General features: G+C 52.6%; 1 protein-coding gene across 3 annotated transcripts; it reads right to left on the reverse strand.

Annotated features, from left to right (window-relative positions):
* Positions 1 to 291: 291 nt before the first annotated feature.
* POMGNT1 (protein O-linked mannose N-acetylglucosaminyltransferase 1 (beta 1,2-)) lies at positions 292 to 11,808 on the reverse strand (the record flags this gene model as incomplete). Of its 3 annotated transcripts, XM_080690425.1 has the most annotated exons (22): positions 292 to 379; positions 477 to 586; positions 791 to 926; positions 2,473 to 2,517; positions 2,727 to 2,791; positions 3,764 to 3,889; positions 3,974 to 4,102; positions 4,186 to 4,258; positions 4,799 to 4,857; positions 5,065 to 5,106; positions 5,196 to 5,279; positions 5,474 to 5,549; positions 5,972 to 6,042; positions 6,363 to 6,490; positions 6,630 to 6,728; positions 6,911 to 7,028; positions 7,997 to 8,110; positions 8,200 to 8,265; positions 10,757 to 10,875; positions 10,982 to 11,096; positions 11,311 to 11,364; positions 11,683 to 11,808. In XM_080690425.1, the coding sequence occupies 22 exons, from the start codon at positions 11,800 to 11,802 to the stop codon at positions 292 to 294; spliced, it is 2,037 nt and encodes a 678-aa protein (XP_080546551.1). The 3 variants fall into 3 exon arrangements, with proteins under 3 accessions (XP_080546551.1, XP_080546549.1, XP_080546550.1); XM_080690423.1 differs by lacking the exon at positions 11,311 to 11,364 and having other exon boundaries at positions 11,683 to 11,802; XM_080690424.1 differs by lacking the exons at positions 6,630 to 6,728; positions 11,311 to 11,364 and having other exon boundaries at positions 11,683 to 11,802.
* Between the last annotated feature and the right edge of the window lie 1,529 nt (positions 11,809 to 13,337).

A 13,337-nucleotide genomic window follows, 5' to 3' on the forward strand; every position in this document is an offset into this window, starting at 1 on the left:
CTGGAAGGAGGGGATATACAAAGGACAGGAAGAGCTGCCCAGGGATCCGAAAGATTCCTAGGTACTCTTCTGCCTTTCTTCAACAAGGAAGTAAATAAATAGACCTTAAACTCAGGAACAGGGGTATTGGAGCAGGGGAAACCTCCCCTCAGAGTTAGTAATTAAGTCTCATGTTAAAAACAAACCAGCCCCAGCCCCTATCAGAATCTACAAAATCCTACAGGATGGGGTGAAGGGCTAGCCTGCCTGGGGGTACACAGTACCCAACCCTGCAAGGTCCTGGAAGAGGTCTCAGGTCTGTTCAGCGGCTCCCGGAGCTCCCTCCTCCTTTGGGGGTGGCTCCAGAAAAATTGGGGTGACTGATGGTGGCTTCTTCACTCTGGAAGATAATGAGAATTATGCATAAAGAAGGTCATTAGCTAGATCCCTCAATCCCACTAGGCCCTCATTTTCTCGGAGGGAAAAAGGCCACTCACGAGTAAGGGGAGGCTGGGACCCCCACTACAAGGAAGTGGTTCTTCTTCCGAAATAGTCTCCACAGGCCCCGGTGGTTGCCACGTACATCCAGGTCCCAGATATGGAGGCACTGGGAAGGGTGGGGCAGGGGAGAAAGAGATGAGTCAGGGAGCTGTAGGAGAGGCCACCCCGATCTGTAAGAGGTGGCATCTTCTTTGGACAAGGGAGTTGGAAGAAGGGTTCTGAAAGCATTTTGAAGACCGCAGAACAAAGGCACCTGCATCTAGGGCCATGTGCTGGGGGTACTCTTGGGGTGTGTGTAGTGGTGGGGTACCTGGGCAAGCAGAGTCCAGGTGGTAAAGTCATCCTCTTTCTCCATTCGGATAAAGGCCACATAGGTGTGGCCCTCTGTGTCTGGCAAGAAGGAGTCTTCACAAGGGTTCTTGCTGTGGTCCAGAACTTCAGCCTCACTGCAGTGGGGTGGAGGAGTAAGTTCAAGGCAGGTGCTTCTGGGCTCTGGGCTTGGGTTTTTTTTTATTTTTTTTTTCCTTTGCCAGTCTGGGGATGGAATCCAGGAGGGGCATTTGACCTCTGAGCTACACCCTCTGCCTTTTTTTTTTTTTTTCTTGCGGGTTTGGGGATGGAACCCAGGGGAATTCAGCCTCTGAGCTATACCCCTGCCCTATTTTTTTATTCTTTATTTTGAAACAGGGTCTCACTAAGTTGCAAAGGGTCTCACTAAGTAGCTGAAGCTGTCCACGAACTGTGATCCTCCAGTCTCAGCCTCTCAAATGCTGGGATTAGAAGCATGCGCCACCACACCCAGCTCTGGGCTTGAGTTTTTTGTTTTTCTTTTTTTTTTGGTAGTGGGGATTGAACTCAGAGGCATTCTATCTCCAAGGTATATCCCCCAGCTCTATTTTTTATTTTCAAAGAGTGTATCATTAGGTTTATGGGTCTCACTACTTGCTGGGACTGTCCTTGAACCTGCGATCTTCCTGTGTCAGTCTCCCAAGTACTGGGATTACAGGTGTGCACCACCATACCTGGCCCTTGGCTTGGTTTAATGTTTGCTGTTGCCATCTTGAATTATTATTATTTTTTTTGCATTGGAGATTGAACCTAGGGGCGTTCTACCTCTATACCAGACCCCCAATGCTCGCTTTGGTAGCACATATATTAAAATTGGAACGATACAGAGAAGATTAGCATGGCCCCTGTGCATGGATGACATGCAAATTCGTTGAGCATTCCATATTTTAAAAAATAAAATAAACTAGAGCCCCAGCCCTATTTCTTTTTCTTTTTTTGGTGGTACTGGGGATGGAACTCAGAGTCATTCTATCTCTGAGCTACACTCCCAGCTCTATTTTTTTATCCTTTATTTTGAAACAGGGTCTCACTGAGTTACAAAGGGCCTCACTAAGTAGTAGCTGAGGCTGTCCAGGAACTTGGATCCTCCTGTCTCAGGCTCCCAAATGCTGGGATTACAAGTGTGCACCACCACGCCTGGTCCTATTTTAGTTTTTATTTGGAAACAATGTCTTACAGATCTATAAGACCCACTAAATTGCTGAGGGTCTTAATAAATTGCTAAAACTGGCCTTGAACCTGCAATCCACCTATTTCAGCCTCCCAAGTACTGAGATTATAGGTACATACTACTACCCTCCACTCGTTTTGAAAATTGTGTGTGTGTGTGTGTGTGTGTGTGTGTGTGTGTGTGGTACCGAGGATGGAACCCAGGGGGATTCTACCTTTGAGCTACACCTATTTATTTTTTATTTTGAAACAGGGTAACACTAAGTTGTGGAGGGCCTCACTAAATTGCTGAAGTTGGTCCTAAACCTGTGATCCTCCTGTCTCAGCTTCCTAGTACTAGGATTACAAGCCTGGCTTTGAAATTCTTAATAATGTTTGAACTAGAGGCTTTGACTTTTATTTTACACAGAGTCACACAAATTATATAGTCTAAAACCCAAGTATTTAACTCCTCACTCCCTCTCTAGGCCATACCTGAGTAGCCTGTGAATTTCCACTTCATAAGCTTCTTTCTTCAGACTGAAGAGGAGGGAAAAATGAGTCAGGAGAGAACAGGGGGCAGGACCTCAGACCCCACGGGCAGCAATGGGCAGGGTAGTAAAGAGTCACGTGGGGAAAAGCAGCAGCAGGGTTGGGGTGCACGAAGGTCCCAGGATTGGAAGGGACCACTGAGGGCTGTTCATCAAGTCTGCTTGACATCCTGCCCTGGCTCTGCTGCCAGCCCCCACCTGTCCACATTCCGGAGCTGGACATCTGGAACCGTGTTGAACTTGTGCTTCTTGAAGTAAGCCTCCTGGAATGGGTATGAGGGTGAAAATCAGGACCTCACTTCATCTGGCCTGCACATGGTGACTGACCCACCACAGATCTACAAAACCCACAAGTGAAGTCCTGGGCCTAGAAAGGGTCCTCTGATTTCCTCCTGACTCCTCATCCTCTTTGTACACCCTTGGGAAGCTCTTACTAGTTGAATAGGAGCTCCATTACTGCCAGGGAGCTAACGCTCACATGGTAGCTCATGTTATTGACTGTGAGCTAGTTCCCAGTTCCCAGTGGTATCTCCCTAGGCCTGTTCTAGAGCCACAAAAACCAGGAACAAGTCCTGCAGGGGGTGGTGATCAAAAGGACACACTGGGCTGGGAGAAAGAAACTACCATGACACTACTGAGTGACCTAAGGAAAGTGCCTGCCCCTTTCTGGGAGATGAGTGGGGCTCCTGTATTAGCTGGACTCTGGGGCCCTTCCTGGCTTCTAGGATGTTATAAACGGGATCTGCTCCTTTGGATTGGGCTATCTAAAGGACTCCTTCACTATAACCAGAGGAATGGCCCTTGACACAACCAGGTGGGGTATAGGATCTAGGACTTCCAGCTCACCTCAGGCTGAGGCATAAGCCCCACCACTTGCAAAGACAGGAGAGAACACAGCTTACAGTGCTGGACCAGTGCTTAGAGGTAGAAATAACCCCCCGTACACCCACAGTCGAGTGATAAGAGTAATAATAAAATAATAACAGCTGACCCTTATCTAATGCTTACAGTTCAAAGCATTTTATGATACTAACTCATTTAAACCTCATAACCCTATGAAGTAGGCAGTATATTTATCCTCACCTTACAGATAAAGAGACTGAAAGAAAAACATAACAGTGATTTCCCCAAGGTGACATATAACTAGTAAGTGGCAGAGCTTGATACTCTAGAGCCATGACCTTGACCACTGCGCCACACACACTGCGCCCCACTCCACTCCCTGTGGGACTCACATGGAAGTAGCCGTTCATGTTGAGGCCGACGATGCCGAAGTGGTAAGACCGGGAGACGTCAGGGATGATGCACTCGCGGCCCCGGCGCTGCTCGGGCATCCGCATCCACATGTCCCAGTCCCAGAGCTGGGGGGGCACGGGAGATTACAAGGGCAGAAAGTGTGGGGCCAGCGGGCAACTCCCACCCACTTGCTCTACCCTGCCAGGTACCTTTTCTGGTGTGGGCCACTTGGGCTCAAGCTCCTCCTTGTATAAGGATTTCCTGAGCACCCAGCCCAGCCCAGGCATGGTCTCCACGCGGTACAGTAGTGCCGGGTCCTCAGCTGTGTGTTCATATCCCTGGGAACAGGGGACCATCACGGGAGGAATTAGCTGCAGGCCTCTATAGACTCCCTGGCTAAACCCTGGCCACGCCAGCCTACCTGGTCATTCCAGGCAGAGATGCAGTACAGGCTGTCATCTTCCTCCAGCAGGTGGATGGACTGGCTCAGGAAACTGAGACAGCCAGGTGCAAGAGTTCAGAGAGGGATCAAGACAAACCCAGTCACAAGCTGGAGATGGGACTCAGGAGCCAGGCCTCCTCTCTCCAAACCCCACTGTCTCCTACATTCATCCTACATTCTACTCTCTACACCAGCCCAACACCTGCCCCCTCCTACCTTTGCTCAGGCTTTCCCCCTACATTTTTTTTTTTTTTTGGTAGTACTGGGGGTAGAACCCAGGGGCCTTTTCTACCTCCAGGCTATACCCCCAGACCTATTTTATATTTTATTTGGAAACAGGGTTTCACTAAGTTGCTGAGAGCCTCACTAAGTAGCTGAGGCTGGCTTTGAACCCTGCGATTCTCCTGTCTCAGCCTCCCAAGCATGGGGATTACAAGCGTGCACCAACATGCCCGGCCTTCCCCCTACTTTTGAGGTTATTTCCACCAGAAACCTCTCCAAGACACCTCAACGCCTTCTTCCCTGGAGACCCAGTCAAGCAAACAGGCTCCACGTGGCTTAAAGTGCTACAATGGTGGGCCATCCCCCTCACCTGAAAAAATCCACAGCAATGTCCAGGTCCTCTTCCAGAACCACAGCAAATTTGGCCTCCTGCAGAGGTAGAGGACATCTTCATCCCAAGGAAGCCTCTCTCATCCTATGATATCCTCCCTCCACCCCATTTCTTAGGCACCACTACGCGCTTTTCAGATCAGGATGAGGCCCAGTGAGGGAAAGAGCTTGCTACATAACAGACCCAGAGCCATTATGCCCCTGCTTCCCCTGCCCAGGCCCAAGAGGCATATCCTTAGTACTCACCGGAAACAGGTTGAAAGTGGCAGTGAGACTGGCCTTGTAGTGCTGGATGGGAAGTGGGAATAGGTCATATGAGCTTTGGGGTGGAGGGCAGGGCCAGGCATCCACCCCTTCCATCCTTGCCTAGGCAGTACCTGAGACACGCGGGCATTCTTGATGCTGATGGGAGTGTGCTGGATGCCCCTCAGACCAAACAGCGCCACCACATCCATCGGTTCCTGGGGGGCATGGCCACTGGTCACCACGCGAGGCTGCTTTTCCATGCCCATCTCTGCAGGCTCCAACACACTAGGCCCCTTCCATTTCACATCCCCTACCTGGGCGTCGCCTATGGCAGTCCCCAGCAATCACTGCAGCTCGGGGCCTGCAGCCTGTGCTCTGATCTGCCCAAGGCCCCCCAAACTTCACTCACCTCATAGTAGCCATCGATGAAAACTGTTATCATCTGTGGAGATACCCCCTGGGCTGAAAGCAGAGAGCGCAGCATCCTGGGGAGTCCAGGAATGAGTTAGGGTTTGTCCTCCCAACTCAGGGTTCCCCTGTTTATTTTTGTGGTACTGTGGATTGAACCCAGGAGCATTCTACCTCTGAGCTATACCCCTAGCCCTATTTTTTATTTTGAAACTGGGTCTCACTAAGTTGAGAAGGGCCTCACTAAATTGCTGAAGCTGGCCGCGAACCTGCGATCCTCCTGTCTCAGCCTCCCAAATACTGGGATTATAAGTGTGTGTCACCACACCTGGAAACGGGGCCAAATTCCCTATGCTCACTCACACAGGTGAATGGGCCTACAATCTGCTGCCTTTACACCCACCTCAAGGGTTACTCCTCAGGAAGATGAGCTAAGCACCCTCCCACTTGCTAAGCACCCTCCTGTTTAGTGGTGGGGACAGCCCGCTCCCAGGCTCACCTGTACAGGTAATTGGGTCGGTTCCCTGCAATAACAGCCACAGGCACATTGAGGACATTATTGTCTGGGAGCTGTGTGAGAAACGGCTTTCAGCTCTCGCCTTATTCCCCTTTCAGACTGGGATCCCAACTAGAGAAGGGCTCTTAGTGAAGTGGAAGACTCCAGAGCAGACAAGGAAGGGGCAGAAGGTCCGCACCCTTCTGTCTCTCCACACACTCAGCCCAACTCCAACCCCGAGCCCTGCTCACAGGGCCTGCCCACCCCCCATCTCTCAGAGCTCAGTGTACATCCTCAGCTCCTAGCTCTCTCGCAGGCTGGGGTGGAGAAAGCCCAACATGGTCCCTTGGAGCTGGGAAGGAGTCCCAACATCACAGCCTCAGGCCCTACTCACCGGGTCAGGGCTGAACTCGATGGGTGTGGGGTCCTTGCAGCTGCACACACTCCCATAGCCCTCCACTTTGTTGCAGAAGTGCCGGCGGCGGCGGTTCAACTCCGTGTCCGCCCAGTGGCACTCTGCCTCTGAGGGGGAGATGGGGTTGACAGGATGGAGACATGAGGCCAGCTTGGAGATCCTCCAGCACATGGTCAAAGGATAAAACCCCATAAAGAGGATCCAGATGCCCACCCCCTGCCCAGAGCCCAGCCCCACTAACCCCACCTTCAGCCGAGCTCAGTGGCACATCTGTCTTCAGCAGGATTGGGTCTCCCCAGGAGGAGAGGGCAGGTGACTTAGAATGTTTCTCCCCAAGGACAGGACCTGGCAAGGAGCAGGCATGAGGGGTGCTAGAGCCTGGACTCTAGTTTGGGGGCTTCTTCCCATCTCCCTCCCCTCCAAACTGCTGCCACTGCCTGCTGTGTGTCCCGCCCAGCCCTCCCCAACTCCTGGGGATCTGCTTCTCCCTGTACACTATGGGGCAGAGAGTTTCTGGTTGCCGGCACCTCCTTTTCGTCCCACGAAGGCCCAGGTGTCCCTCCAGCCCAAGGCAGGGCCAGCCTGGCTGCCCAGGCTCCTCAGTAGAGCCTTGGCCGTGTCTTTGAGGTGGAAGGAGCCTTCATCCTGGGGGATGAAAGAATGCGGTCAGCCTAACTGGTATGGATCCAGGAGACCTGGCCTCATGGAAAACCAACCATGTGTCAAGCACTGAGTAAAACCTGTTACTTAAATTACATCAAGTGTTCACAACAACGCTCTTTAGTCACTATCTCTCATAAATAAGAAAACTGAAGCCAGGCAGGTGGTGCACACCTGTAGTCCCAGTTACTTGGGAGGCTGAGGCAGGATGAATCAACCTGAGCTGAGGAGTTCAAGTCCAGCTTAGGCAAACTGATAAGACTCCATTTCAAAAAAAGGAAAAAGAACAAAGAACACTGAGACTTAGAATCTGAGAATCACCCAAGGTCACTCAGACAATAAGGCACGATCCTGCACAGTTAGCCCGCTGCCACCTCTCCACCCTCTTTCTCCACCACTCTCCCGTCTCCCCTCATTCTGCCCTGACTTCGCTGGCATCTCTGCTATCCCTCAAGCTCGCCAGGCAGCTCCCCGCTCTGGTGCCTCTGCCCTTGCCATGGTCTCTACCTACAATGTTCTTCCTCCAGCTCGTCACCCGGTTCACTCCTTCTCCAGCCCTCTGTTCACGCAGCATCTGACAGAGGCCTTCCCCTTCTAAAATGCAACCCCACCATTCTACTTCTTCCTTCATCTAAACTGTGAACTCCTGACAATAGAGGCTTTTCATTTGTCTATTTCTCGTCGATCCTGCCTTGTTGGAATGGAAGCTCCATGGGGCAGGGATTCTGTCTTGTTTCCCACTGTATCTCCAGCACCCACAGCAGTATCTGGCACACAGTAGGTACTTAAGTCATGGTTTCTGGAACTAACAAAAATGCTAAAGTGAGGACTGGAACATGAGCCACCTTTCTCCAGAGGTTCTACCACTCTGCTCTACCAGAGGCAGAGCCCCCAGGGCCCCGCACGGTGGGAGCTGGGGGAAAAGGGAGCGGGACCCAGGCAGAACCACTGACCTTGACGGTGCAGATGAGCACTCGGCCGGGCGCCACCATGTTGAGGAACAGCACCATGGCCTCATCCTCGTGAGGTGAGTACGTGTCGAACACACGCTTTGCCATCACGTGGCCCTGGCAGGGGACACGTCTCTCGTGAGTTAGTGTCCCCAGCAAAGGGAGCCCAGCTGCAGCCCTCTGGGACCCCACCCGCAGAGCCTCACCGTGGCCTGGTTGAGGACGATGACGTGGATGCCTCGGCCCTGATCCCTGGCCTCGTCCTCTAGCACCTACACAACGGCAGAGACAAAGTTCAACTCTTCACCCTGGCATTCGAAGTGTCTTATGGGTACTTGGGACACCAGCTGCTCGAAGGCTCTCCTCCTGCCCATGCTGCTTTTCACAGTTCTGACTTAGCCCAAAGGATGCCTCTTCCAGGAAGCCTCCTGAGCACCCCATTAGAAGACGTCACATCTGAGCTGGGCATGGTGGCCACACTTGTAATCCCAGCATTCAGGAGGCTGAGACAGGAGGATCATGGTGCGCGGACAGCCTCAGCTACTTAGTGAGGCCCTCTGCAACTTAGACCCTGTTTCAAAATAAAGAATAAAAAATAGGACAGGGGGTGTATCTCGGAGGTAGAATGTCCCTGGGTTCCATCCCTAGACTTGCATTAAAAAAAATAAATAAATAAAATAAAAAATAAAAAGATAGAGCTGGGCATGTAGCTCAGAGGTAGAATGCCCCTGGGTTAAATCCCCAGTCCCAAATCAATCAATCAATCAAGCTGGGAGGGGTGGCATGTGTCTGCAATCTCAGTACTTGGGGAGGCTGAGACAGGAGGATTACAGGTTCAAGACCAGCCTCAGCAGTTTAGCAAGACTGTGTTTCAAAATAAAAATAAAATAGGGCTGGGGGTATAACTCAGAGGTAGAATGCCCCTGCATTTAATCCTTAGTACCACAAGAACAAAACAAAACGAAACTTAGATCCTCAGAACTTCAGCAACTTAAGTTAGACCCTGCTTCAAAATAAAAAATAAAGGTGGGCATGGTGGCGCACACTTGTAATCCCAGCATTTGGGAGGTTGAGAAAGTAGGATTGCAGTTCGCAGACAGCCTCAGCTGCTTAGTGAGGCCCTTAGCAACTCAGTGAGACCCTGTTTCAAAATAAAGAATAAAAAAATAGGGCTGGTACCCCCCCCCCCACACACACACACATTCTCCAGTACCGCAAAAAAAATTCAAAAATAAAAATTAAAACCAGCTGAGAGTGTACCCTGGAGGTAGAATGCCTCTGGGTTCAATTCTTAGTACCAAAATAAAGTATAATTAAAGAAAAGGTACTGGAGATTGAGCCCAGGGGCATTCTACCTCCAAGCTTCATCCCTAGCCCTATTTTATTTTTATGTTGAAACAGGATCTTGCTAAGATGATGAGAAGCTTGCTCCTTGCTGAGGCTGCCCTCGAACCTACAATCTTTCTGTCTCAGCCTTCCAAGTACTGAGATTACAAGCATGTGCCACCATGCCCAGCATAACAAAATTTCATTTTTATTTATTACTTTTATGTTTTTGTGGCACTGAGGATTAAACCCAGAGTCATTCTACCTCTGAGCTACACCCCAGCCCTGATTTTTATTCTTTATTTTGAAACATATTAGGGTCTCACTAAGTTGTGGAGGACCTCACTAAGTACCTGAGGCTGGCCATGAACCTGTGATCCCACTGCCTGTGCAACCACAAGCCTGTGCCACACCTAGCTCATTTTACTTATTGATTGATTTGTTTGTGTGTGTGGCACTGGGGATTGAACCCAGGGGCATTCTACCTCCAAGTCACACTCCCAGCCCAATTTTATTTCTTATTTGGAAACAGGGTCTCACTAAGTTGCAGAGAGCTTCAATAAATTGCCAAGGCTAGCTTCAAACCTGTGATCGTCTTGTCTCAGCATCCCAAGTACTGGGATTACAAGCATGCACCACCATGCCTAGCTATAATAAAAATTTAAACATCAGTGAACTGCCTACTTAAGACCATCACTTTTAGCCGGGCGTGGTGTCGCACGCTTGTAATCCCAGCATTCAGGAGGCAAAGACAGGAGGATCGCGGTTCATGGACAGCCACATGTCCATGAACTCCTCCACAACTCAGTGAGACCCTGTTTCAAAAACTAATAAAAAAGAGTAAAAAATAGGGCAGGGGGTGTAGCTCAGAGGTAGAATGCCCTTGGGTTTCATCCCCAGACCTGGGGGGGGGGGGAGAATAAAAAAATAGGGCTGAGGATGTAGCTTGAAGGTAGAATGCCCCTGGATTCCATCCCCAGTACCACACACACACAAAAAAAGACTATCACTTTTTTTTTTTTTTTTGGTGGTACTGGGGGTGGAACCCAAGGGGTTTCTACCTCCAGGCTACACCCCTAGGCCTATTTTATAATTTATTTGGAAACAGGGTCTCACTAAGTTGCTGAAAGCCTCACTAAGTAGTTGAGGCTGGCTTCAAACCTCCTCCTGTCTCAGCTTCCCAAGCACTGGGATTACAAGCGTGCGCCACCACACCCTGCAAAAACTATCACTTTTGAGATATCACTACATAGAAAACATTTCACATTACTTTTCATTTAATCCTGACAAATAGAAATAATTAGTCCCAGCCTATAGATAAAAAATTGAGCGCTCCAAAAATCACACCACTAGAAACTGGCAGAGCTGCAACTGCCCGCAGCCGGTGGACCAGGCCGAGCAGGATGGAGTGACTACACCAGACCCTTAGCCACTCACGGTGGTGCCATCCACTGCCACGTATACTTTGCTGCGGCTCGAGTACACCTCCACATCCAGGACCCGCCGGGTGCCACTGCCTCTGCGCCGTGGGGGCTCCAGGCGGCCCAGGGTCTCATCTGTCGGGATTCAACAGGTCACAGGCATAGTCTCCCTAGAACAGTGATCTGCCTGCCCCTCTTGCCATGAGATCCCAGTGACCCCCCATCCTCAGCCTGGCCCCACCATAGTCTTGCTCTGGCTCTGGGTCTTCATTGGCTTCGCTGATTGCTCGCCGAGTGTCCAGGATCAACTTGATGTTGATAATGACAGTCACCAGCAGGAAAAGCACGGCTCCTGTCTGAGGGAGAGGTAGGTAGGTGACTGAGGCGTAGTAGCCCCTCTGATCACAGAGGATCTTCCTGAAAGGGGGGCCTGGGCTGTAGTGAGGACACACGTAGAACCCGAGACCCAACTCTGCTCTGCCTCCTCTTCTCCCTCACCCAGGCCCGACCTTCAGCCACCTCCTCTGATCCCCTGACCCTCCTCTCCCCCTCCATCAGGGCCCTCCCTACCCAGTGCTCTTGGACTCTTCCATTTGAGGCCTTGGTCCCCTCCATGGTTAGCTCCTAAAGACAGAGCCAGGCCCAGAGAGCCACGTGGGGATCAGAAGACCCCGCTCCCAGCCCTAACTGCCTGACAAGTGTGTGTCCCTAGGCAAAGCCCTCCAGATCAGCCTTCAGGCTTCTGACAGAAGCCTAGGCGGTTGGACTTGGGTTCCGATTCCAGAACTCTAGGTCTAAACCACTAGCTGGTAGAGACATGATGCGTTGACAGTTCCCCTCTAGGAACCCACTGCACCCTTTTGGCCTGGGGTGGCCGAGGTGGGTCCCAGGACCCACAGTCTAGGGTAAAGCTGGGAGGGGTTTCCTGGGACATTTCCATACCTGACAGAATCTCCGCAAGGCCCGCTGGTTTGTCAGTTTATACTTCCAGGTAAGATACCAACTCCGTTTCTTTCTAGCCCCAAAGGGCTTATTGAGGGGGTTGGGCTTCCAGTCGTCCATGCCGGATTGGGGTCACCACTGTCCTGGCCAGTCCATGCCTTCAGGAATCTGAGGGGACCAGAGGGTCACATGGATCTGACGCTCCTCCCTAAAGTCTAATACCATATGGAGAGATGAAGGAGGACCTCCCAGCAACTCTTCCCTACAAACATCCATGCTGCTGCCCAGAGGAAAGTGGTTCAACTTCTCTGGGCTGGGCAGGAAAACCTTCAGAGGGCTTGGATCACCTGGATTCCCTCCCGGGGCTGGGGTAAACGATCTGAGTCGGGGATGCTCAGGGTACCGGGGTAGAGACCAAAGTATGAGCTCTCAGGGCTCATCAGCCCCTGAAAGGACCGAGCCCCAGTCCTTCCCAGACCTGGGGCGGGCAAGGCACGGCCCCCTCCCCCAGCCCCAATCCTCCACCCTCGCCCTGTCCTATCCGGCCCGGTCCTCCTCCTCCCAGGTCTCGGGCCGCCCGAAGGCTCGGGAGATGCGCGGTGGCCGCGCGAACCCGCTCGGACCCCGCGCCCAGGCACTCACGGCTCAGGGGCCCGGGGCCCGCTCGGCCGGCGCCGCGGCCTCCGCCTCCTCGCCACCGCCGGCCCCGCCCCGGCCGCCCGCCCCGCCGCTTCCGCCGCCGCCGCCGCCGCCGCGGGGTGAGAGGGCGGCGGGCGGCGCTTAGGGCTGCGGGCCCCCGCCTCCCGCCGGCCCCGCGGGGGGCGCGCGGCCGGGAGGGCGGCCACCTGCCCGGCCCGGGCTGCACCGCCTCGGGAGCGGGAGGTAGCGCCGGTGCTCCTACTGTGCTCAGCACTTGGGAGCGGGGAGGTAGCACCGGTGCTCCTACTGTGCTCAGCACTTGGGAGCGGGGGAGGTAGCGCCGGTGCTCCTACTGTGCTCAGCACTTGGGAGCGGGGAGGTAGCGCCGGTGCTCCTACTGTGCTCAGCACTTGGGAGCGGGGAGGTAGCGCCGGTGCTCCTACTGTGCTCAGCACTTGGGAGCGGGGAGGTAGCGCCGGTGCTCCTACTGTGCTCAGCACTTGGGAGCGGGGAGGTAGCGCCGGTGCTCCTACTGTGCTCAGCACTTGGGAGCGGGGAGGTAGCAGCGGTGCTCCTACTGTGCTCAGCACTTGAGAGCGGGGAGGTAGCAGCGGTGCTCCTACTGTGCTCAGCACTTGGGAGCGGGGAGGTAGCACCGGTGCTCCTACTGTGCTCAGCACTTGAGAGCGGGGAGGTAGCACCGGTGCTCCTACTGTGCTCAGCACTTGGGAGCGGGGAGGTAGCACCGGTGCTCCTACTGTGCTCAGCACTTTACTTATTTTAACCCGCCAGGTAGGCGCCGTTACCATCCCGATCTTTGATAAAGAAAACCAGGCCCAGTGTCACAAAATTGGGAAAGTCTGGCTCCAGAGTCTGTTCTTAACCACTGCACTAGACTGGCGATAGTAACACATCGTTGTGAAGTTTGAAATAAGACATATCGATAAAGCACTCAGCTTAATAGAACGGTTCTCAAACTTTAGGTTGTATCGCAATCACCGGAGGGCATATTGAAA

This window comes from Muscardinus avellanarius (assembly GCF_963383645.1).
Source record: "Muscardinus avellanarius genome assembly, chromosome: 3".
Lineage (NCBI taxonomy): Eukaryota > Metazoa > Chordata > Mammalia > Rodentia > Gliridae > Muscardinus > Muscardinus avellanarius.